At 42.4% G+C, this 26386-nt stretch overlaps 1 protein-coding gene across 1 annotated transcript in view; it reads right to left on the bottom strand.

Annotated features, from left to right (window-relative positions):
* LOC126092070 (serine/threonine-protein kinase/endoribonuclease IRE1) overlaps positions 1 to 26386 on the bottom strand; it is a 150262-nt gene that overhangs the window by 30699 nt on the left and 93177 nt on the right. The window contains exon 11 of the mRNA XM_049907487.1: positions 11080 to 11366. Coding sequence (XP_049763444.1) covers positions 11080 to 11366 — 287 coding nt within the window. The remainder of the gene's footprint in view (positions 1 to 11079; positions 11367 to 26386) is intronic.

Raw genomic sequence — 26386 nt, 5'->3', positions numbered from 1 at the left:
CATTACTGCATGGAATTACTTACTCCCATGAGAAAAATGCATCCTGTCTCCCACATTTTATAGGGGAGCTCTAGAAGCAAATTACTGGTGTGTTCTGTTAGGGGTTTAAAAGTCTCTTTTTACATTATTACATGGTCTAGTGCTACAAATTTTTTAAAAATTGGAAACTAGTGAAACAGCAACATAGTTTCTTTTTTTTTCACAGCATAATAATGAAATGTACTCTAAGGGAACATTTACAAATAAAACTGCTCAATTTATTGTTTATTTCTATGTCCATCAAATAAGTTATCAGGTGGGAAATATTTGTACCAGTGAATCAGGAAAAGGGGGAAACTATTCATGGTATAAACAGGGTAGTTGTTACAACATATATATTTACCACTGTCACTTCTTTGAGTTTATCAGAATTTACAGTATTTGTTTTTCAGTGTCACCCATGTAAAATTATCAATATAGTTTGAAAGTTCTGGCAGAATGTAAATAATTTTAAGAGTAAAGGAAACCACTCACAAAATAGCAGAAGTGTTGAATTGTTGACAGGCACACACAAAAGAGAATGAAAACTTGCTAGCTTTCAGAAGAAATTCTTTGGCAAGTTATACGGCGCACACCCATCCCCATCCATCCACCCACCAACACACACACACACTCACACACACACACACTTGTGCTCCCTATAGTCTGCCAGCTAGAAACACAATGGTAGGACTGTAGTTTGGCAAGTGGACTAGGGTGGGGTGGGGGTTATGGTGGGTGGTGTGAGTAGAAGGAGAAAGAGGCGGGAAGCAGGAAGAAGGTTTGGGGATAGGTAACTAGTGGCTCGAAGGGAGGCAGTAGGTGTGATAGCTAGGGATGCAAGAGGGAAGAGTGACAAATGTGTGGGCTAGGCACATGATACACCATACTGGAGCCATTGAGATGTTGTGTATGATGAAGTGACATGAAGGCATGGTCTGGGAAGGTGTGACAAGGTAGAGGAAGGGGAACGGTTGGGTGGAGAGTGCAGGAACAGTGGATTAGTGTAGACTGAGGCAAGGAGGATTATGGAAGCAGGATGTGTTGCAAGAGCAACTCCCATCTACGTAGTTCTTCAGAAAAGCTGGCACTAGAGGAAATGGTCCATATGGTATGGGTCATGAAGCAGCCACTGAAATTGAGTGTGTAGTGCTCAGCAGTATGTTTTGTCAGTGGGTGATCAAATTTGTTCTTGGCCACAGCCTGGTGGTGGTCATTCGTTCTGTTGGATACGTTGGTTGGTTGGTTTAAAGGAGGGAGAAGGGACCAAACTACGAGGTCATCGGTCCCTTGTTCCTAATAAAACAATGCCACATGTGTGAGAATAAAACGGACGAAACATGTAACACAAAATGGAAAGAAAGGAAAAGCCACAAGAACAAAGGGAAGGCAACGAACACTAAAAGGAACAAAAGATTAAAAAAAAAAAAACAACAGAGAGACGCTAGAAACAGAAGAGAGTAAAACATGAAAGCAGATTACAGTGGCTGGCCAACCGCAAGAATAAAAAGGGAAAGCCGGCCACTCTGCAACACATTAAAACATCCACCCTAAAAGCACTAGGGTGGAGGACACAGAGGGACAAAGGACATGCGCTAAAACCTACAAAGTAGGATAAAACCCACTCTTACAGATTAAGTGTAAAACTAAAGCTGCTGTGGAGGCATTGTCACCCAACAACGAAGGCAGGGTGCTGGAAAAGTTAAAAGTCTGCCGCAGAGCGGCTAAAAGTGGGCAGTCCAGCAAGAGGTGGACGACTGTCATTTGGGAGTCACAGTGACACTGAGGTGGGTCCACGCGATGGAGTAGGTAACCATGCATTAGCCACGTATGGCCAATGCATAGCCAGAAGAGGACAACTGATTCCCTGCGAGAGGCCTGCATGGAAGACTTCCACACAATCATAATCTCCTTAACGACACACAGTTTGTCATGTGTGCTGTCATGCCATTCCGTCTCCCAAAGCCGGAAAACCCTGCAGTGTAGGACAAACGCAGGTCAGTTTTGGAGATACCTATCTCGAGAAGCGGTTTCCACATCACCTGTTTGGCCAACCTGCCGTCAAGTTCATTACTGGGGACTCCGACGTGTCCTGGGGTCCACACAAACACAACGGAACTGCGGGACTGTTCCAGGGTATAGATGGAGTCCTGAATGGACGCTACCAGAGGATAGCGAGGGTAACACTGGTCGACAGGTTGTGGTCTTCTCAATGAGTCAGTACACAGGAGAAATGACTCGCCAGTGTACAAGTGGATGTACTCACGAGCATGAGATACGGCTGCCAGCTCTGCAGTGAAAACACTGCAGCCAACTGGCAAGGAGTGCTGCTCAATATGTCCTCCATGAACATATGAGAAGCCTACATGACCATCAGCCATTGAGACGTAGGTGTAAACCACTTCAGAGCCCCAGAACACATCGAGAATCGAGAGGAAGTGACAGCGGAGAGCGGCGAGGTTGACGGAGTCCTTAGGGCCATGCAAAGGATCCAGACAAAGCTGCGGCCGAGGCGTACACCATGGAGGCATACATGAACGGACCGCAAGTAGAGGTGGTAAAGGGAAGGACTCCAATTCGGAGACAAGGGCCCGTATGCAAACCGCAATCGTTAGCCCCGATCTGGGCTGCCAACGCGGGAGACGGACTGCCGCGGGCGGAAAAAGGAGATGGTAATTCGGATGCTCAGGGGAACTATGAATGTGTGCTGCATAACTGGTGAGCAGTTGCGCATATCTGATCTGTAGTGGAGGGACACCAGCCTCCACCAGTACGCTGGTCACCGGACTCGTCCTAAAAGCTCCTGTCGCTAATCAAACCCCATAGTGGTGCATAGGGTCAAGTAAATGCAATGCTGAAGGTGCTGCCAAACCATAAACCACATTCCCATAGTCAATTCGGGATTGAACAAGGGCTCTGTAGAGCTGCAGCAGCGTACAGCGATCTGCACCCTAACAGGTGTTGCTCAGGCAACGGAGGGCATTGAGGTGCTGCCAGCACTTCTGCTTAAGCTGATGAAGATGAGGGAGCCAAGTCAATCAAGCATTGAAAACCAGTCCTAGGAATTGATATGTCTCCACTACAGTGAGTGGATCGTCATGAAGGTTAAGTGCGGGTTCCGGATGACTGGTACGACGCCGACAGAAGTGAACTGATACACAATTTTGCGGCTGAAAACTGGAAGCTGTGGGCTAGAGCCCATGACTGCACCTTGTGGATGGCTCCCTGGAGGCACCGCTCAGCAAAAACAGTACTGGAGCAGCAGTACGAAATGCAGAAGTTGTCTGCATACAGAGAAGGTGAGACGGAGGGCCCGACAGCTGCTGCTAGATCATTAATGGCCACTAAAAATACAGAGACACTCAATACAGAGCTCTGCAGGACTCCATTCTCATCGATATGGATGGAACTATGGGAGTCACCAACTTGGACATGGAAAGTACAGAGCGACAGGAAGTTTTGGATAAAAATCAGGAGTGGTCCTTGGAGACCCTACTCATACTATGTGGCACAGATATGATGTCGCCAAGTCATGTCGTATGCTTTACATAAGTCAAAAAAGATGGCAATCAGGTGTTGCTGTCTGGTAAAGGCTGTTCGGATGGCAGGCTAAATGGACACAAGATTATCAGTGGTAGAGTGACCCTGGCAGAAGCTGCCCTGACATGGAGCCAGCAAGCCATGTGACTCTAGGACCCAACGCAAATGCCGACATACCATACATTCCAGTAGCTTACAAAGAACGTTGGTGAGGCTGACTGGCTGCCAGCTATCAACATCAAGTGGGTTTTTACCAGGTTTGAGCACCGGAATGATGGTGCTCTCCCACCATTGCGATGGAAAGACGCCATCACACCAGAGCCAGTTGAAGATGACGGGAAGATATAGTCAGATGAGAGATGTTTAATCATCTGGCTGTGGATGCAATCAGGTCCAGGAGCTGTGTCGGGGCAATGTGCAAGGGCACTGAGGAGCTCCCACTCTGTAAATGGGGTGTATAGGATTCACTGCCACGTGTAGTGAATGAGAGGACATTCCCTTTCAGCCGCCATTTGAGCGTGCGAAAGGCTGGGGGTAACTCTCCAATGCAGAGGCTCCAGCAAAGTGCTCGGCAATCCTGTTTGCGTCGGTACATAACTCGCCATTTACGGATACACCAGGGACAGCTGTTGGGGCATGGTACCTGTAAAGACATTTGATCTTTGCCCACACTTGGGAAGGTGACGTGTGGCACCCAATGGTGGAGATGTATATCTCCAACACTCCTTCTTCCATTGTTTCATAAGGTAGCGAACATGGGCATGGAGCTGTTTAAAGGCTATGAGGTGCTCCAGGGAAGGGTGCCGCTTATGCCACTGTAGAGCTCGCTGACACTCCTTAATTGCTTCAGCGACTTCCGGCGACCTCCAAGGGACTGCCTCACGCCTCGGGCACCCTAAAGAGCGAGGGGACGCATTTTCTGCCGCAGAAACAATTGTGCTAATCACCTGCTCAGTCATCACATCGATGTTACCGTGTGGGGGAGATTCAGCGGTGACAGCAGGGGTGAAAGTTCTCCAGTCCACCTAGTTCAAAGCCTATCTGGGCAGGCGCCCGGATGCTTGATGCTGGGGCAGTGACAGGAAGATGGGGAAGGGGTCACTACCACACAGGTCGTCATGTGCTCTCCAGTGGATAGATGGGAGAAGTCCTGGGCTGCAAATTGATAAATCAATGTCAAGTAACTGCCATGAGCCACACTGAAATGTGTGGCGGCCCCAGTGTTTAAGAGGCAGAGGTAGAATTGCGACAATAAAGTTTCGACACCTCTGCCTTGGCCAGTAAGCATGGTACCACCCCACAAGGGGTTATGGACATTAAAATCGCACAGAAGTAGGAAAGGTTTAGGGAGTTGATCAATCAGTGTAGCTAATACATTCAGGGCTACTGCACCATCTGGAGGAGGATATACATTGCAGACAGTTATTTCCTGTGTCGTCCTTATTCTGACAGCCACAGCTTCAAGAGGGGTTTGAAGGGGCACATGTTCACTACAGATGAAGTTTAGGACATAAATACAAACTCCACCTGAAAGTCGATTATAGTAGCTACGGTTCCTGTGATATCCGTTATAGCCACGGAGGGCAGGGGTCTGCATTGCTGGGAACCAGGTTTCCTGGATGGCAATGCAGATAGCAGGCGTAAAGCTTAACAGTTGCTGTAGCTCAGCCAGGCGGTGGAAAAAAACGCCCCAATTCCACTGGAGGATGGCATCGTGAGACGGGGAAGGCATGGAACATTCAATGAGGCAGTTTACACCTCAGAGTCACCTGCTGCCACCGATTTATTGCCTGAGCAGTCTATATCGATTTTGTCTGAGGGTCTGGCGAGATCTAGGTCCTCAGTGGATGCCAAAATTTCCACCCCATCCTCAGCCGCAGAGCTTATAGGTAGCAGTGGTACGAGTGTCACCACAATTTCCTTGGTCTTAGGGGTTTTCTTTTTGGATTTCTCTCACTGCTCCTTGGGTTTCCCTGGCTGGGAGGACTTCACTGGCTAAGTCTCCAGGACTGAGGATGAGCGTGAAGCCCTACAATCAGCTGCTTTTGGGCTCTTCAGGCACTGGCGGGTGTTGCCTTTCCCACTAGAGCAAACCTGGGAAGGGAATGACCAAAGGGACCCCTTCCTAGTGAGAGAAGCCGAAGAAGACTTACACTTCTCTGGCTTGGAAGTGGGAACGGACGTACGCAATGGTTGGGTGTGGGGTGGGGTGGGGGTATGGGGGGGGTGTTGCTCCCGAAGTAGCTGGTGCAGGAGCAACAGGGAGGGAAGTGCCCCCCACCATTAAGGGGGCAGGTGTAAGCTTCTGGCTCTTAGAGGTGACCTGGGTTGGCTGAGCTGATGGTGCCAGAACTGTTGTAGTGACAGCGTAAGACGATGTCATACGTCCAGGATGCAGGCGTTCAAATTTTCTCTTAGCCTCAGTGTAGGTCAGTCGGTCCAGGGTCTTGTACTCCATGATTTTCCTTTCTTTCTGGAGAATCCTGCAGTCAGGTGATCAAGGCGAATGGTCCTCTCCGCAGTTGACACAGATGGGAGGTGGGACACATGGAGTTTTGGGATGTGATGGCCGTCCACAATCTTGGCATGTCACACTGGAAGTACAGCGGGAAGACATATGGTCGAACTTCCAGCACTTAAAGCACCACATTGGGGGAGGGATATAGGGCTTTACATCACACCAGTAGACCATCACCTTCACCTTCTCAGGCAATGTATCACCCACAAAGGCCAAGGTGAAGGCCCGGTGGCAACCTGATTATCCTTCAGACCTTGGTGGACATGCTGGATGAAGTGTAAACCTCGCCACTCTAAATTGGCGTGAAGCTCATCGTCAGACTGCAATATAAGGTCTCTGTGAAATATGATACCCTGGACCATATTTAAGCTCTTATGGGCCATGATGGTTACAGAAACATCCCCCAGCTTGTCACAAGGGAGTAACTCCCGTGACTGGGCAGAGGATTCTGTTTTGATCAAGACTGAGCCAATCTCATTTTGGACAAGCCCTCCACATCCCCGAACTTGTCCTCTAAATGCTCAACAAAAAACTGAGGCTTCATCACCATGAAAGATTCCCAATCAGCTCTCGAACATACAAGGTACTGTGGCGAATAAGATCCACTGCCATCCTTAGCTTGACGTTCCTCCCATGGTGTGGCCAAGGAGGGGAACGATTTTGGGTCGTACTTCTATGCGTTGAATTGAGCTCGTGATCGCTTAAAGACTGCTGGTGTTTTGCCAACAGCAAGAGATGATAGACTACACTTCATTGCGTGTCATCCGCCCTGATGCCAGCCACTCTGACCTGGGGCCCTCCCTACGGGCGCCACCCAGCTGCAGCAAAGGCCAACTGGCAGGATAGCCATTGCCAGGAGTCCCAATGCCCCAGGGGGATGGGCGTCTACCTCTTGGCTTATGTGGGGAGTTAACGGCGCAGGAATCAGCAGAGTGATCCCTGTGTGGTCTGGGGGCTACAATCAACAGGGTACATGGAGGCCCCACCACAACGGACTGGCTACCGTGCTGGATATCAGGTGCAAAGAAGTCCATGGTCATCATCGATGCAGAAATCGACACTGCACAGTGAATGTGGAAAATGCATCCAGGAAGGTGTCCTCGCCCAAGAAATGGAGAATGGGCAGGACTGCAATGCTACGGCGAGAAAGTGGGCTAAAGATCTCAATGCACGATGGACATGATTCACCTTGTAAGGCGCCCTTCCCCAACTGGCTCGCTCTTTGGGATAATTTTGAAGAATGGAGGTCAAACCCTACAGGGGATCATCACATAAAGCCCGTAACATGTGAATCTCCTTTTAGTTGCCTCGTACGACAGGCAGGAATACCTCGGGCCTATTCTAACCCCCAGACCCGCAGGGAGGCGTTGGACAGGTGGTTGGCTGTCATGCCACCATAAAAGTCTGTGCAGCACTTACAACATGGCTGTTTTCACAAGAGACCTTGCCTCTGATGGATAAGATAAGCCTGTGACAGGACTGGAGTAGGAAGTGTTGGGTCTTCTACAGGAATAAAACTTCATCTTCCACTCTTACTACCACTACCAACCCCTTGCCACATGTGTCATGTCCCAATGGAAGATCTAAGAGCAAGAGCTGTTCGATTCATGCGCTTAGCACATCTTAAACCTATCCCATCACAGGAATACTAACTATGAAACCAACTAGCTGTCAAACACCACACTGTGGCCAAGAAGAGTTGATAATACAGTGGCAGTATACACTGCTGTATTTGTATTTATCCTCTAGCTTGTCAAAGGATTTCTTCTGGAAGTTAGCAAGTTTTCATTCTCTTTTGTGAGTGCCTGTTGATGACTCAACACTTCTATAATAACAATAATAATAATTATACCTTTATTAATGCACATGCATCAACAAATGGTGGGAAAAATGCAGAATGACTCTGGGAAGAATTTGACACAGAGGGCCTAAATTCCAAGAGATGATGCGAAAATTATACTCGGTGATTTTAATGCTCAAATTGGCAGGGAATGCAAATACAAGAGGATAGTGGGAGACTATCCTGTTCATAATTTAACCAATAAGAATGCTGAACAACTTGTTGAGTTATGCCAACAAAACAATCTAAAAGTTATTTCACCTTCACTTCAGAAAAAGCACAAAAAAATGTGGCAATCACCCATCCATTATTTAAGAGAATTTCAGACTAATCATATGACAATATTGTACACCTACCAAAAATAAATTCATGATGCACATAGGTGCAAACATTGATTCAGATCATTATTTAACAGAATCAAAATTAAATTCACGCCCACAAGAAAATTCAACAGGAAAACACTGGTGATCGCAAAATTTGATCTAGACAAAATTAGACTCTAAAATGACAGAAAAATGGGAAGAACAACCTGCAGAAGACTGCAAGAAATTTTTAAACTAAAATCATCAAAAAACACCAAAAGACCTGAGCTCTTCAGAAAAAACCAAAACATCCTTCCTGGAATCAACAAGAAAGAGAAAAGGCAAAATTACAACTGCAACAAATCAGGAGAAACACACAAGAACTTTGCAATCTGAGGCTGTCCAAGCATATATGATGCTACCAAGGTTCTTGGTTGTACTGCCAGTATCACCAGATGATGGCAGAATGGTTGTTTGCTGAAATATCATGCACCTCCGACAACTGCATCAGGAAATACACCCAAGAACCTTGGAAGCACAGAAGAAATTCCTCGAAGTTCACAAACAAAATCCAAGATTTTCTGACAAAATAAACGAAAATATTTCAATGACCAACTGTACTCAACTGAAGACAACTTCAAAAATTACAATATTTGATTTCTAGAAGACCTCTCTGAACCAAATCAAAGGGTACTCACCACAGAACCTCTGCTTTTGAAAACACGTTAGTAAATTAGTTTTGACACATAAAGAAACTTTCCAAGAACTAGCCACATATTTTTAACAGCTTTTAAATTTTCCAGATCCAAAAGAGAGATTTCTGAGTATACATCCAGAAATCGCAACAGAAAGTTCATTACTACCAACATAAGAAAAAGTTTATCCACATATCAAGAAACTTAAAAACAACACAACATAAGGGGAGGATGGAACTATAGTGGAACTCTTGGAAAATGTAGGCCCAAACCCTACTCAAAGAAATTACGCAAATAATCTGAAACATTTGGCAAACCGAAAAAATCCCAGATGACTGGAAGATTGCTCCAATCCATGCACTGTCTAAAAAAGACAACACATCTGATGTAAACATCTATAGAGGGATCTCCCTCTTACAAGTCACCTACAAAATTTTGTCAGCTCATCTCTTGAATACAGCACAAAGGCAACTAGAACCCTAATCAGCACAATGTCAAGCAGGATTCAGATCAAACAGCTCATACTCAGAAAAAAGTTTTAACCTCAAAACCATGCTCCTCAGACAAAAACCTCTAGCATGCACATGGATTTCAAAGAAGCATACAACTCAATAGATAGACCCTCACTATGCCAAATTTTAGAAAAGAGGGGACTAGATCCCCAAGCATGAGAACTTATAAAACAAACACTAACAGGCACAAAATCTAAAGTAAAATTTATGGGGGAAATCTCACAACCATTTGACATTCAAACAGGTGTGAGACAAGGAGATTCTGTTCAATGTCATCATAGAAAAGGATATGGAAGAATGGGAGAAACTCAAGAAAAATGAGTTTTGGAAGCCAATCGTACTGCGCTTTCCCAAAAACAGCCTCTACATTCCATACCTTGCATTACAGGATGGTCTGGCAGTACTTATAGAGGATAATGAGACTTCCATCAAACAGTTCGAGACACTTTAAGAATACGCAGAAAAAGCAGGGTTACAAATCTCATTTGAGAAAACTGAATTCTTTTGTTCAAAAACAGAAATCATGAGCCTGAAAACAAAATACAGAGAAATCAGAAGGGTCCCATACTTTATATACCTCAGAGAATCCACCGAACTGACAGGCCTTGAAAAAATCTCTCAGCAAAATCACCTCATAAAAGTCAAAAAAGCATTAGTGTTAGTCCAAAACATCTACTACAAAAAATCCATATCAAGACAGAAAAAAATTTGACACTACAACACAGTCATAAAACCAATGATCCTCTACACTAGTGAAATGATGATGCTGAACAGCAAACATGAACTTGAAGAAATAGAACAAGAGAGAAAGATCAATACGAAAATTTCAGGAGTGAGACGTACACAAGACGTTTATAGGCTGCAATCAATCAGAGCAACAGAAAAGTTTTCAATCATCGAAACTGACATTAAGAATAGGCGAATGAAATTCTTTGGTCATCTCAACAGACTACCAGAAAAGTGACTAACAAAAAGGATAATAGACTATGTAAAATCACTTATGAAATCAACACCTTGGCTGAACCAAATCTGAAAGGACATAAACAACCCAAACACAAGACTAATTCACTTTGAGAGAGAGACAGCTTCAGATGCAAAGTAGACAAATGGGGAATTACATCAGAGCAGCCAAAACAAAAAAACAGTACAGACCAAAGTGGTCAGAAAAATGTAAATAAGCCTTCTTGGAAAGAATGTAAGCCTACTGGAACAAGAAGAAGGATCTAAAGAAAAGCTGATTGAGTTATTTGCTTAACATCTTCCATTTACTGAGAGAATTTGCTAATAATAATAATAATAACAATAATATGTACAGTAACACAAAACTATTATTGAGTTACAATTACAATATTTATATGTATTCTAAAATTTAATGTGTGAATTGGTAGTGTATAGTCTTCATAACAGTTCTATGCTTGTAACTGTCTAGTCTTCACAACAGTTCCATATTTGTAATTGTCTATTCTTCAATGGGTCAAGTTACTGATATCGCAGCTTCCCACTAAGTAAAGATTCTTTTTTTTTTTTTGTTCTTTCACCAACTTCTATCGTGTGTGTAATGCAACTGATATTCCTTTGTTCAAATATTGTTTAAGCAAAAATATAAATGGTATGGGCTCAGATCCAAAGCTTGCCTATAAAATTAAATACTCACCTATATTAAGAGAATGTAAATGATGCAACCCAGCAACTGCTTGGTGCAGAATGTCACGAGCAGAGATTCGACCAATGTGGAATCTACCCTCAACATAGTCTTGCAATGTTGCTGCACATAATTCCAGAGCAATATAACGAAAAAGGCGATCTTGTTCTGTGCAAAAGTAGCGAACTACATTTGGATGAGCATCTGACTCACGCAGAAGAGCCACCTCACGGTCTGCTACTGTGAAGCACTCAGGCAATATCCGCTTTACAGCTACAGCTCGCCGGTCAAATTCACCCCTAAAAGAAAAGGAGAAAAATGGGGTTCTCATCTGAGGTGTTACAATAGCATGAGACAGTGATAATTCTCAAAGTTGGGCAAAAAAGAAGACAGAAACAACATGAAAGAAAAACTTGCAGACCTTAATATATATGACACAATTAGAAAATCTGTGACTAGATGTCAATGAGTACAATATATTTGAGTTGCTTTTCATGAATTATGACTGCACTCATCCATTCTCATTCAAAATTAACATCACCAACAAATTGAAACAAATATTTTTATTCATTTTTTCAATATGACCATTAGTCTCATTCAGATGTTTAATCAACCAACAAAACAGTGGGAAGTCCTTCTGCTACTATTTACATATCACTCTCACTGCTATAACTATTTCTGAGAATACCTCTTTTGTACACTCATAATTTTAAAATATGTGCAGCCTCTGAGAATTTTTAATTCTATGCTCCATCAATTATTAACTCTGACATCTTTTACAGCTAATACTAAATCTTGAGACATTTCATCGACAAATGATGTAAAGAAGACTTACTATATAAATTATGGACCAGAGTGAAAATGCTCCTCTTGGAGCACAAAAAACGCAAAAATTTCCTCTTTAAAAGACTCTGACAGAAAAGTGGGTACCAGCTGCCCAAATTCTCATTATGTCTTCCCCACCAAAACTTTTCGCATGCAAACATATTTGCACTCTTTTAACACAGAAATTCTAAATCCAGTTACCCAGTCTTTCTTTGAAGACAAGTTTTCTCCTGTAGACCAGGATAATTCACACATTAGGAAAATTTTCAACACACAGGTATAGGGTGATGGGGCAAAATTGTAGGCTCCACTTTTTTGCTGCAACTGTCTGCACTTGTTTCGTTCTCTCCCACTGATGTGGTCTTCTCGTTCTCCTACAGTGACTCCTCCTGCTTTTCTCTCCCACTGCCACTGTCTCCTAACCACCATTCACACTGTCTCCCATATTTACAGCATATCCCACTGCCACTGTCTCCATTTGTCTTTCTTTCCCACTGCCACTGCCACAATACCTCAGCAACTCAAAAAATCTTGGGATGCAACTTATCTTTTCCCCAAACCAATTTGTTTATATTTAGGTATAAAATGCATCCTCACATATACCTACATATGGTCTCCACTCATTCTCTTTTCCATTTCCATTGTCTTTTCTCTTTTTTGCTCCCACTGCTACTGTCACCACCCATCTCTCTCTTCCCTTTTATGGCTACTATCTCTCACTTACCGTCACCATCTCCTCTCTCATTCACTCCTAATGCTATTGTCTTCACCAATATCTCTCTCTCTCTCTCTCTCTCTCTCTCTCACCATCACTGCCTCCTCTCTGTTTCTCTCCCACTTGCACTGTCTCTGTTTGCATGCCAAAATTTTTGGTGAGGAAGACAGAATGGGGATTGAGGCACCTGGTTCACCTCTTTTCTTTTAAAGACAAACGCATTCACCTTTTTTGTGCTCTGACAGAAGCATTTTTCCACTGGTTCCTTTCTTTTTTCTGCTACAGCAGTGTATGTTGCTTGTATAAAAGAATTCTATAAATGAGTAAAGTTTTGACAGTTTATTTATATACTTTGATGCAATTACATACTTTGACACATATAAACGAGAAATAAGTGTGCATAATATGAGGTAAACACAAAACTGCTTGCTTTGCATTTCTTCTGGAAACTTTGCTCATCAATTGCAATTCATCGAAGATACCTGGCTCAAGATTTGTATGTTAAAAGAGTAAAAATAATATTAGAAATATAGTTCTCAATTTGCAGTCTTTCCAGTTCTACATCATTTTTGGCAGTAATTTTAAGTTTCTTTCAGGCATGTGAAGATGCTTCTTGGCCCATTTCTTGTTACTGCAGTGCCACTTTGGTCATATTTTAATACCTTTCAGAAGAGCTATCACAAAATATTAGCACATGTTGAAAATTTCAAGCAACCATTGCCTCATCTACAGCCATGGTTTGGTGACCTCAGACCCTTTGATGTGACCACAGAATCCTTGCCATGTGTTCACTACAACAGTTAAAACTACACTGATGCCACTCCACCTATTTGCTCAATTTGTCTAGGCTGAAGGAAGTGGGTTATGTTTAAATTTTGACCCTGTACTGTAGGATAGCTACAGGATGCCTGTTCTTTCTATATGCATACACACAGTCACTAGGCCAAAGGCTGTCCAAACAATTCAACACTTACCTCTGTCACTAACAGAACATGAGTTATGACACCAAAAAATCACATTTTTGCTTGTGGCTTTTTTTTAATATATTGGTTTTCTGCAGTATCATGGATGGACCAATAAGCCACAAAAAGAAGGAAGTATTTATGTACAGATATAGAAAAAGAGTGGGCAAGTTTATAAATCACAGGGTATTTGCACCAATACACATGCAGAGGATAAAGAGTTGATGAAAGACATGCAGTAGGTAAAGAAATGGTGTGTTAAAAACAGTGCTCAGTAAATTAAAACTACACTGACAGTAACATGGGAACAGAACTCATACTACTTGATGTTAACATTCTTTGGACACACAAGGAAACACGAAGGAGGGAGGGAGGGGGGGGATTAGAGGACTTTTTAGTGTGTTGTTGGTGATGATGTTGGTCTTCAGCCTGAAGACCAGTTTGATGCCCCTCCCCTCAATAATCTGTCCTGTGCATGTCTCTTCATCTTTGTGTAACTACTGCAACTTATCAGGGTGTACTGAAAAGTAATGCCTCTAAATTTTTTTATGTGTAAACTCTTAACACTTTCTAAATAAAACAAACATTATTAACATTCTACATATTTATTCTTCATGTCTAGATATCTACTTATCAACATAGTCACCATGGTGGCAACACATTTTTTCCCAATGAGAGATCTGTTTGTTGATACTGTCACTGAACAGGGTGCGTGAGCAATCCCCATACCCCCTGCAACCCTTGTTTCATAACAAATGTTGTTATGCAGGTTGGTAGCTATTTCAATTCCTATCAATTGTTGGAATTCATGTTTACATGTTTTTGCAGTTGAAGTCGAGTTTTAATTTGTAGTCATGACAGATGTGAGCGATCATAGTTACACTACTGAGGAGCAATTAGTGACAATTGTGTGGGGCATGAGCAATGCACACAATGGGCAGACAATGAGACTGATTATGGGAGCATTTCAGGAAAGATTGAATAAGGCTCCACCATGAAAGGTAACACTTCTAAATTGGGAAAGATGTGCTTTTGCTTTTGACAGTGTTATAGACAGCTCATGGAATGGAAAGGAGAAGACACAAGAAGAGACGTGCATTATAGTCTCTGCTTCAACTGCACAATTTCCTATGAATTCGACATGTAAACATGCTTCGGAACTCAGTACACTGAGGATAACGATGGAGATCACAAGAAAAAGAGACCTTCACAGCAGACCTTTTTGACTGATGTTTGTAAACGAATTATTGGATACAGACTGGAATGCAAGTATTTTAGCATGCTGTGCTTTGTTAACTCAATTTTCAAATGCAGTGAACCATGCTAAGGTTATGTTTTCAGATAATGTGCCTTTTCTCACCCCCCATGTGCTAGAAATATTGTCGCTTGGGCCAAAGAGAATAGTCATCACACAGTTGAGTTAGAAAGAAACCCACCTCACATAATGATAAATGATACAGGCAGTGATGACATCACATTTGTCTGGACCATACATTTTTGAAGGGACTCTGAATGGCACAAATTATCTGCACAAGTTAGAAACATAGTTAGCTTGAGGAAAAGGGTCTCACATAATGCATATGGTTGCAGCAAGATCAAATTCCTCCTCGCTACATTCTTTCAGCATGTGAGTTCCTAAATGAACACTTTCCAGGATGGTCTCATGGTTCATCAGCAACACTAGCTCCCCTGAAATAGCCACCAAGAAGTCCTGACCTCACCACACATGACAACTCATTATGGGGAGTCATTAAGACGTGTGTATCTGTAAGATGTTATGCTACAAATGAAGAACTGAGCAATGCTGTTGAGGATACAGTTCGCACTATAACACTGAACATGCTCAAAAATATGTGAAGAAGAACATGGAAGTGTACAGAACATAATACGTAAGTAACTTAATACTTAACTAACAATACTTAATAGATAAGTAAGATGTCACTTAATATGTAAGTATACGCTTAATGCTTAAGTACTTGTGCTGAAACAAATCAAATCACTGAGCACTCAATACTAAGGGGTATGGGGACTTCTCACCCACCCTGTAGAATGTTTGACTTTGTTGATGGGGCCACAATCTCACCTCTGCTTGCACTGCATTATCATAATGAAAGTAAAGTTTTGGAAACAGATGAAAATTGGATGCGGCCAAGTAAGAACTGTATGGAGGATGAACGATGGCAGTAAACCCAAGCCGCTGGATACCGCAGTGCTCTTGTGTTGTCTGGCACTGTTACGCTGACGAGGAGGGTGCTCAACATGTAGACAATATCTTTGAATTCGAAACTCAATTACAGCACACTGTTTCTCACACCTCAACATAATTACATTACACACTGCCATGTTACACGCTGCAATTCTAAGCGCCTTAATGGAAGAGGGCTGCAAATATCTAGGTGTGACATATAGACACATAGAATGTTAATAGTTTTCACATAAAATACTTGGAGGCATTACTTTTCAGCGTCAATTGGTACCTGGTTACTGCAGTCAAGTTTTGGTCTCCCTAAGCAATTTTTATCCTCACTCTCTCCTCCATTACCTAACTGATTGTTCCTTGATGCCTCGGGATGTGTCCTATCACCTGATCTGTTTTTAAAATCACATTGTGCCATAAATTTCTCCTTTCCCTATTCGATTCAGTACCTCCTCCTTAGCAATTTGATAAATCATTCTAATCTTCTGCATTGGGACATTTGAAAAGTTTCTGTTCATGTCTTGTTTGAACTGTCTATCATCCACATTTCACTTTCAAATAAGGCTACACATCAGGAAAATACCTTCAGAAAAGAGTTCCTAACACTTACATTTATATTCAAAGTTAAAAAATTCTCTTTCTTCAGAAATCCTTTTTTTTTGCTATTGCCAGTTTACTTTTTTATATCCTCTGTGTTAGTACTTTTACTGCCTCATTTCCGAATCTGATTTCCTCAGGCCTGCCTGACTTAATTGGGCACATTTCATTACTTTTGTTGATATTCATCTTGTAATCTCTTCCCAAGACACTACACACTCACTTCAACTGCTCTACCAAATCCTTCGCTGAGTCTGAGGGTTACAATGTCATCGTAAAATATCAAACTTTTCAGTTTTTTCCCATGAACTTTAATTCTCTTTCCAAATTTCTCCTCAATTTTCTTCACAGATTGCTCAATGACAAACTGAATAGCAATGGAGATAATCCAAAAGCCTGTCTCATACCCTGCTCAACTACTGGTTCCCTTTCAAGTTCTTTGCCCCTTGTAACTGCAGCCTTGTTTCTAAACAAGCTGTCGATAAAATTTTGCTCTGCGTATTTTATACCTATTATGTTCAAAAATTCAAAGAATGTATTCCAGTCTACTCTATCACAAGCTTTCTCCAAATCTAGAAATGTTATGAATGTAGATTGCCTTTTTTTCTGTCTATCTTCTAAGATAAGTTGTACAATTATTATTGCCTATGTGTTCCCACAGTTCTGCAGAACTCAAGCTCATCTTTCTGAGATCAACTTTAATCAGTTTTTCCATTTGTTACGTCAGTATTTCGCCATCAAAAGTGATAGTTTGGTAATATTTACACCTATCGGCACCTGTCTTCTTTCAAATTAGAATTATTATAGTCTTTTTGAGTTCTAAGGGTATTGTACCTGTCTAATATATCTTGTGCACCAAGTGGAATACTTTGGCTCTCTCCAGGCTCCAGGATCTCAATAATTCTGAGGTTTCTTTGTTTTGATTTAGATCTTTCAATACTCTGTCAGATTCTTCACACAGTATCATATCTCTCATCTCATCTTCATTTATTTCCCTTATTTCTCTATAACACTGCTTAATCCTCTCCCTCTCTGCTCCCCCCCCCCCCCCCCCCACCCCCACCCCGAGCACATTCTGTACCTAGTAGCCCACCACCCTACCTCCGCACACTTCTCTAGCAGGACCACAACATTTTTCTCCATGCCTTTCTGCTACTCGTCCATCCTCCTTGCCAGACACCACGTATCCCCGTTACCCATCCGAGCCTGCTACTCGCTACCATGACATTACAGGCCTGGAGGTGAGAATAGTCAAGTGTAGGCATGATGTCCATGTAAGAATGTACGTGTGTGTGTGTGTCACTTGACAAAAAGATTTTGCCTGAAAGCTTGTATTTTATATCAGTCTATCTCTAAATGTGTCTGTCTTCCACTCAATGCCTTCTCTATGTGGTGAGTAACAATCTATCCTAATGCATATTGTTACTCCATTCCAGATTTTTCATTGCTTGTATTCTCTTTCACCAGCTTCATTTGATGCATTTCAAATTTTTTCTTTTTCTGGCAATTTCACAGAGGGGCTCTATCAAACAATGTACAGAATGTTAACATGATAAATAAAAAAGTGGCAACTTGTGAGTAATGTGACCCTAATTCCTTTTTAAGAACTTGGCTTCTCTTGAATCCCTTTTTATGACGTATAATGTAAACGGATTAAAAAAGAAAAACTCACCAAGCAGCAGCAGGAGAACACACACACAAAAAGGTTTAACTTTTACAAGCATTCGCAGCCAGTGGTCTCTTCTTCTGGCAGAAGAGTTGAAGAGGAAGGAAGAGGGGTAAAGGAGAAAGACTGGAAGGGTTTTTGAAAAGGGTTTCAGTTCAGAAAAATCACCTAGAACCTTGAGTCAGAAGAGGCTTACTGTATGAGATGAGAAGGAAAGACAGATTGTTAGGGACTGCACCGGATGGGATTTGAAAATCTGAGAGCTTAAAGGTGGAAGGCGGGGTAATTTGCAAGACAGAGATTAGTACTAAATCATAGTTCATGAGTTAAAAAGAATAAAAAGCTAAGTGCAATGTCTGTAACAGAGGTGGAATGGGGGGCAAAAAACACACGTCACAAAATGAAAGATGTAGAAAACTAAAATCGGAAGATGAAAGGAGTAGTTCCTGTGAAAAAATGGTGAGATGGAAGGAATTAATGTAAATTAAGGCCAGGTAGGTGGCGAGAACGAAGGACATGTTGTAGTGCTAGTTCCCACCTGTGGAGTTCTGAGGAACTGGTGTCTGGGGGAAGAATCCAAATGGCACGTGTAGTGAAATAGGCACCAAGGTCATGATGTCATGTTGTAGAGCATGCTCCGCAACAGGCTACTGAGTATTGCTGGAATACACCCTCTGACTGGGCCCAGTCATTCTGACTGATAAGAACTTAGCTTCTCTTGCAAGAAAGCAATGCAACGGCAGGTAGATAACTAGCAAGGATTTTGGAATTACCACACAAACCTTGTAAAAGGAACAATTCGAGTATTCTTGTATGCTACCATAAGGGTAAAAAAAGCATACAGAAAAAAGATTTGTCATAATGATACCAAATATATGAGTTATTGTTTCACTTTTGGTGATTTTAATGGACAGACAACTGATGTGCTACAATTAACTGCACATATAGTAAATACTGCACAAGCTATATTGGGACATGGAGCAATGTAACAAATTGATATCAACAAAAAATGTATTGGGGAGCGTGCACAGAGCCAAAAAGTGAGGATAGGAACCCACATCTGGGAATGTCATCTAAAAACATGACAGGGCATCAAGCAGAAGGGACCGGAAAGTCATCAACTTATCACAAACTGTCGCTAGGTTATAAGGCAGCAGACTGCAGGTGGTTTCTAGCAACCACTATGATAACACACTTCTACATCTACATCTACATCTACATCCATACTCCGCAAGCCACCTGACGGTGTGTGGCGGAGGGTACCTTCAGTACCTCTATCGGTTCTCCCTTCTATTCCAGTCTCGTATTGTTCGTGGAAAGAAGGATTGTCGGTATGCCTCTGTGTGGGCTCTAATCTCTCTGATTTTATCCTCATGGTCTCTTCGCGAGATATACGTAGGAGGGAGCAATATACTGATTGACTCTTCGGTGAAGGTATGTTCTCGAAACTTTGACAAAAGCCCGTACCGAGCTACTGAGCGTCTCTCCTGCAGAGTCTTCCACTGGAGCTTATCTATCATCTCCGTAACGCTTTCGCGATTACTAAATGATCCTGTAACGAAGCGCGCTGCTCTCCGTTGGATCTTCTCTATGTCTTGTATCAACCCTATCTGGTATGGATCCCACACTGCTGAGCAGTATTCAAGCAGTGGGCGAACAAGCGTACTGTAACCTACTTCCTTTGTTTTCGGATTGCATTTCCTTAGGATTCTTCCAATGAATCTCAGTCTGGCATCTGCTTTACCGACAATCAACATTATATGATCATTCCATTTTAAATCACTCCTAATGCGTACTCCCAGATAATTTATGGTATTAACTGCTTCCAGTTGCTGACCTGCTATTTTGTAGCTAAATGATAAAGGATCTATCTTTCTGTGTATTCGCAGCACATTACACTTGTCTACATTGAGATTCAGTTGCCATTCCCTGCACCATGCGTCAATTCGCTGCAGATCCTCCTGCATTTCAGTACAATTTTCCATTGTTCCAACCTCTCGATACACCACAGCATCATCTGCAAAAAGCCTCAGTGAACTTCCGATGTCATCCACCAGGTCATTTATGTATATTGTGAATAGCAACGGTCCTATGACACTCCCCTGCGGCACACCTGAAATTACTCTTACTTCGGAAGACTTCTCTCCATTGAGAATAACATGCTGCGTCCTGTTATCTAGGAACTCCTCAATCCAATCACACAATTGGTCTGATAGTCCATATGCTCTTACTTTGTTCATTAAACGACTGTGGGGAACTGTATCGAACGCCTTGCGGAAGTCAAGAAACACGGCATCTACCTGTGAACCCGTGTCTATGGCCCTCTGAGTCTCGTGGACGAATAGTGCGAGCTGGGTTTCACATGACCGTCTTTTTCGAAACCCATGCTGATTCCTACAGAGTAGATTTCTAGTCTCCAGAAAAGTCATTATACTCGAACACAATACGTGTTCCAAAATTCTACAACTGATCGACGTTAGAGATATAGGTCTATAGTTCTGCACATCTGTTCGACGTCCCTTCTTGAAAACGGGGATGACCTGTGCCCTTTTCCAATCCTTTGCTACTGAAGGATGCAATAATGAAGTTTACAAGTCATTTGTGGGTTGATATTCTACACAACTGTTTCACTAGTACATCCCCTTACCTTACCAACAATAGCTACATAAGCCTATAAGTCGTGACACAATTATTCACACTTCCAGCAACCTATAGAAACATGCAGATGAAGATGTCAAAAATGATGTTGATATTTCTGACAGACTATCATGGAGCCATCAAGAAAACAAAAATTGTTATTTATACTGGTAAGTCTCTTAAACATCCCTGTAGGTACTCCTCTTTGATTGGCACTACATAATATGATGAATGAATGAATTTTACAACATATTGAGCAGCATATATAAAATTCCAGTTTGACTAGAAACTGTAAACTGGATTGTAGACATATATTAATCTGTGGAAAAGAGAATAAATATTAATTTGTGGTCAAATCACCTGTCTTACTTACTCGAACAAAAAGTAATCAGAAAATGAATGGGTCCTTACTGTGGAATATGTAAATATAAAATTAGTATTTTTTTTTTCAGTCTGTCTTATTTGAAGAAGCAAGCATGTTATTTCTAATTAACTTCTGATGGAACACAATTTACAGCAAAAGTTAGGATATACACTGGCAAACAAAAATTTTATGCCAATTGTTGAAGTAATCCGAGTTAAAAGTCTACTGGTCTTCAGATTTATAAGTCACAATTAAAACTATAATAATACGATGAAAATAACACATACCAAAAATAAACAGCCTGCATATTAAGACTTTAATAAGAACAAAAGTAGTTTTGAGGATGTAAGCAGGAACAAATAACACTGCACTAAGAACAGGTATCTGAGGTGTTGCATTTTTAGAGGTAAGAAGTTTACATGCCAGTTGAAATTTTGTGTTTTCTTTTTTTGTAGTATTAGCTTAAATGCACATTGTCAAAACTTCTTCATCAAGGCAACCTTTGCAATATTTCTACATATGACAGTATAATTTTGTTATACACTTTATATTGTTATTAATCTTTCATTACTCAAAGAGTGGTTGTCAAAGTCTGAGAAGTCGAGAACAGATTTTTATCTTGTCAAGTAATACCAGGTGGTTACCGTATTTACTCGAATCTAAGCCGCACCTGAAAAATGAGACTCGAAATAAAGGAAAAAAAAATTTCCCGAATCTAAGCTGCACCTGAAATTTGAGACTCGAAATTCAAGGGGAGAGAAAAGTTTTAGGCCGCATCTCCAAATCGAAACAAAGTTGGTCCATTGTAATATGATAGACAATTTAGGTCGAATGAATGACGATACAGCTACAGTAGTTTGGTTCGAGTTGTAAGCTTAGCAGTTAAGCTTTACCACGTAGCCATTGCTATGCGTCAGGCGCTCCGTCCATATTTATACGGATACCCTTCCTTTTTCACGTGCTTCGTCTGGTTTGAATCGATTGCTTATTTTGCTTTGATCTGATAAATGCCGTTTTCTTTGTTATAGGTGTTTGCGTCACTCTTAAGCTGAAAATGCATTACTGCACTGTGTCATGCATTGTTTGTTGCATTCTGATAGTGTGTGTTTACGGCCAGTCGCGGCTCGTGGCATGGCTTGCTTTTGTGCGCGCTACCGCCGCGTAAAATTAAAAAAAAAAAAAAAAAATAAAAAAAAAAAAAAAAAAAGGAAGAGAGAGAGAGAGAGAGAGAGAGAGAGAGAGAGAGAGGAATCATCTCATTAGCGAAACAATGGCAAGAGACTGCTATTTGTTGTTACTTACACTGCTGCTTTCTTTGATAATCATCAACAAGAATCAAATAATAGACTGCGTATGATAGAACATGTTCTGAAGGAGAGTTCGTGAAAATTTTTCTCCGTTTGAAAATCTTTGCGGCCGGTTCTTTATTACATCAAATTCTGCACAGAAATTACAGTCATCTTAGATTTAAAAATCTAGTCACTTGCCGTGCTTCATTTCTGACTGTATCACTATTAGACATAAGAATAATACGAATATAAACATGACATGAAATGTATATCCTTCCACGTTTGCTGTTGTCTCACTCTAGTTTCGTAGTTTATTAGGCAGACAGAATTTAAATGAGGTAGCAGCAAGTACGAAAGAATACATGGCAAAATGTTTATATTCGTATTATTCTTATGGTGAAGAGAATACTGTATGTGATTCAAATTTCATCAGGTTCCTATTAGCAACCATCTCTTCTCACAGATAGGAAAAAATTCAGAACGTAGAGTTGGCCATATTGACAAACATCCCAAACAGTATTGCCAGTCAGATTTTCGTAGTACACTGAAATTGTGCTACATTCGAAGATGAACAATACGGAATTTGTATTTACTTCGTTAGATAATGTATGAAAATGCAGTGGTCGAAACTCGCGGCGGAGAAAAAAAAATCTCGTCTTCCACTTTTTTAAAAAAAATTATTTACTGACGCAGAGGTTTTGGTGCCAGTATTTATCTTTGTGCCTACAAAGTATGCTTGCGTAGCGCTACATGTAGTCGCCGGCAGAAGTTAGTTGTGGCGGCACGTACGAACATTTTTCATAACTTCCGCTAGCTTTGCACTCGATTCTAAGCCGCAGGCGGTTTTTTGGATTACGAAAACCGGAAAAAAAGTGTGGCTTGGATTCGAGTAAATACGGTATAACATACTTAAAGTGCAGCTAGACACAGAGATCCAGTGTGGGCTGTAATTATCATATAGCAGCTAAACTTGGTATGTATCCTAATGTGTTACTGCAGAACCGATTTAGCTGGGAAAAAATTATTTCCAATTTTGGCCACCAGATGCAAATTTGGTGCTGTGAATGGGAGAAAGACTTAAAGAAGTGTTTCCATATGTAATGGATTAGAAATGGAATGTGGGCAGAAAATATCAAACATGTGGGAAAGGAAAATGTTGATTTTATTACTAGCCACCACTTACACAATTTGTTCAAATTAAGCACCAGAGATATCGATGAGATGCTGCATACGTAAAACGACAGGATAAACAGTTGCTCCCAGCAGTCCTGGTGGAATCTGAGCAATGTGTTCGTGTATACTGGCCTTTACATCAGGTAGTGTCTCTGGTAAACACGTTCTTTCAGACATTCCCAGCTCATGTGATCTTGCAGGACATGCATCTGGAGATGACATTTTTGTGGAAGGCTGCACTGAGCTGATCTTTCACTGACAAGTGACATGAGGTGTTGCCCAATTTTGTATGAAATTAGTGGTTTCCACACAGTTGTGCTCCTCCGAAGCATGAATCACATGCTGTATAAGGAGGTCTTGATAATGTGCAGACGTCGCAGAGCACCTGACAGGCAATATGCATCTCTTCACAGAACAGGCTGAGAGTAAAGGTGGACCACACAGTCACATCTGGTGAGTGCAGTGGCTCTTCATGCGCACCATGCAGTTTGACAGCAACTCAAATTCTGCAGGTCTGTGTAATCATTGCACCCTGCAGTGTACAATGTTCCTCATCATTTCATAGAATATTGTGTGGCCACATGTCATCAACATCATGAACCGAAGAGCAAATTCAAAATATTGGTGTGGATCATGAAGTTTCAGTTTGCTGCACTGCTTGGATCTCATTGAGGTACCAGTGTAAAAGACTGCAAAACTTTCTGTACTGTTGATCATGGGACAGGAAATTCTTGTGACACTGCCTGAGCATTAGCACTACCCAGGGCACGTGGTTGGTTGGAGAAGGGACCAAACTACGCGGTCATCAGTCCCTTAGATGAACTAAAACCGATAAAATCCCACATTAAAAGAGGAAACTACAATATCCATAAAATGTTAAACTATTGACAGGGAAGGAAGGAAAAGAACAGAAGAAGAGGCGTGGGAAAGAAAGTGACTAATGACAGGGGTGTGAAGGAAGAAGCACAGGAGACAAGAGATATGCTCAAGATATAACAGACCCCTTAAGGAAAGGAGTGGGAAAGCAGAGGGCCGGAGTGAACCACCAAGCCCACTTGAAGCTAATCCAGCCGGTACGAAGGTGGTAGGTCCCTCCCTTAAATAAAGCAATAAAAATCCCCATCACGAATAAAACATAAAACGAGATCCGCTGTTGTCAGCCAACACCAGGGGTAGCGAGGCTGCAAAGCTAAAATTCTGTCGCAGGGTGGCTAACTTGGGGCAGTCCAATAATATGTGAGCCACAGTCAACATCGATCCACAATGACAGAGAGGGGGTTCCTCACGACAGAGGAGATAACCATGAGTCAACCAAGTATGGCTGATACAGAGCCAGCATAGGACGACAGAGGCCTTACGAGAGGCCCAGAAGGAGGACTGCCACGGAGTTGTAGAATCCTTAATCACCCTAAGCTTGTTTGGCGAAGAAAGAGTGTGCCATTCTGCATCCCAAAGGCCCAAAACCTGATGACGTAATGCCAAGCGAATGTCTATTTCCAGAATGCCAATAGCAAGAGATGGCCTGGTAGAAGCTAATTTAGCAAGTCGATCGGCAAGTTCATTGTCAGGAATGCCAACATGGCCTGGGGTCCAAATGAAAATCATCGAGTATCCATGTTGAGCAAGGAGAGAAAGAGAGTCCTGGATAGCGATGAACAATGGGTGGCGAGGGAAGCACTGGCCAATAGCGTGCAAACCGCTCAATGAGTCACTACAGATAGTGAAGGATAGTCCTGAGCAGGAGCGGATATGGTCCAGGGCGCATAATTCTGGAGTAAAAACACTACAGCCATCGGGCAAGGAATAAAGTTCTGTGCGTCGCGCATAAGTGTAAGCAAAACCAGTGCGGCCAGAAACCATGGAGCCATCAGTATAAATCACTTCTGAACCCTAGAAGGAACTGAGGAGACAGTAGAATTGGTGGCAAAGACCCAGCGAAGAGACAGAATCCTTTGAATCAATTCAGAGATCAAGATAGAGCTGTGGGCGAGAGACACATTAAGGAGGGGTACATGTGTGAGCAGAGAAGAGAGGCGGTAAAGAGAATTGCTGGAGTTCACAAAAGAGCGACTGAATATGGACAGCCATGGTAAGCCCACATCGTGGCCGCCGCTGCGGCAGGGTGATCTCTGTGTCTGGATAAAGGAGACCATAATTAGGGTGCTTTGGCGTGCAGGGAATGCGGAGCGCATAAGATACCAGCTGTTGTTGGTGTAAAACCCGCAGTGGTGGAATCTCTGCCTCTGAGAGAAGGCCAAGTACGGGGCTAGTCTAGAAGGCACCAGTCACAAGTTGGACCCCACAGTGGGGAATGGGGTCTAGGATCTGCGGCGTAGAAGGTGGCGCAGAAACAAAGACATGACTTCCATAGTCTAAACGAGACTGGACCAACGCTTGATACAATCGCAGGAGAACAGAGCAGCCTGCACCCCAGGCGGTATTGCACAGACACCTAAGAACATTGAGATGGGACCAGCACGTCCTCTTCAGCTGGCGAAGATGAGGGAGACATGTCAACCGGGCATTGACGACCAGACCCAAGAAGCGATGGGTGTCTACTACCTCGAGGGGCTGGCCATCGAGGAACTGTTCTGGATGGGGATGGACTGTATGGCGATGGCAGAAATGCATGACACACGTATTGGCCGCCGAAAACTGAAACCCATGGGAGAGAGCCCACGAGTGCGCCCGGCAGATTGCCCCCTGTAGACGGCGTTCTGCAGCGCCAATTACGGAGGAAGTGAGGTAGATACAAAAATCGTCAGCATACAAAGAGGGGGACACTGTCGGCCCAACAGCTGTCACCAGACCATTAATGGCTATGAGAAAGAGAGGGACATTCAGCACGGAACTCTGTGGAACCCCATTTTCTTGCTGGTGGGGAGTACTGTAGG

The sequence above is a fragment of the Schistocerca cancellata genome, chromosome 7 (assembly GCF_023864275.1).
Source record: "Schistocerca cancellata isolate TAMUIC-IGC-003103 chromosome 7, iqSchCanc2.1, whole genome shotgun sequence".
In the NCBI taxonomy this organism is placed as follows: domain Eukaryota; kingdom Metazoa; phylum Arthropoda; class Insecta; order Orthoptera; family Acrididae; genus Schistocerca; species Schistocerca cancellata.
The sequence above is the reverse complement of the archived record's forward strand: the minus strand, read 5'-3'. Positions and strand labels throughout refer to the sequence as shown.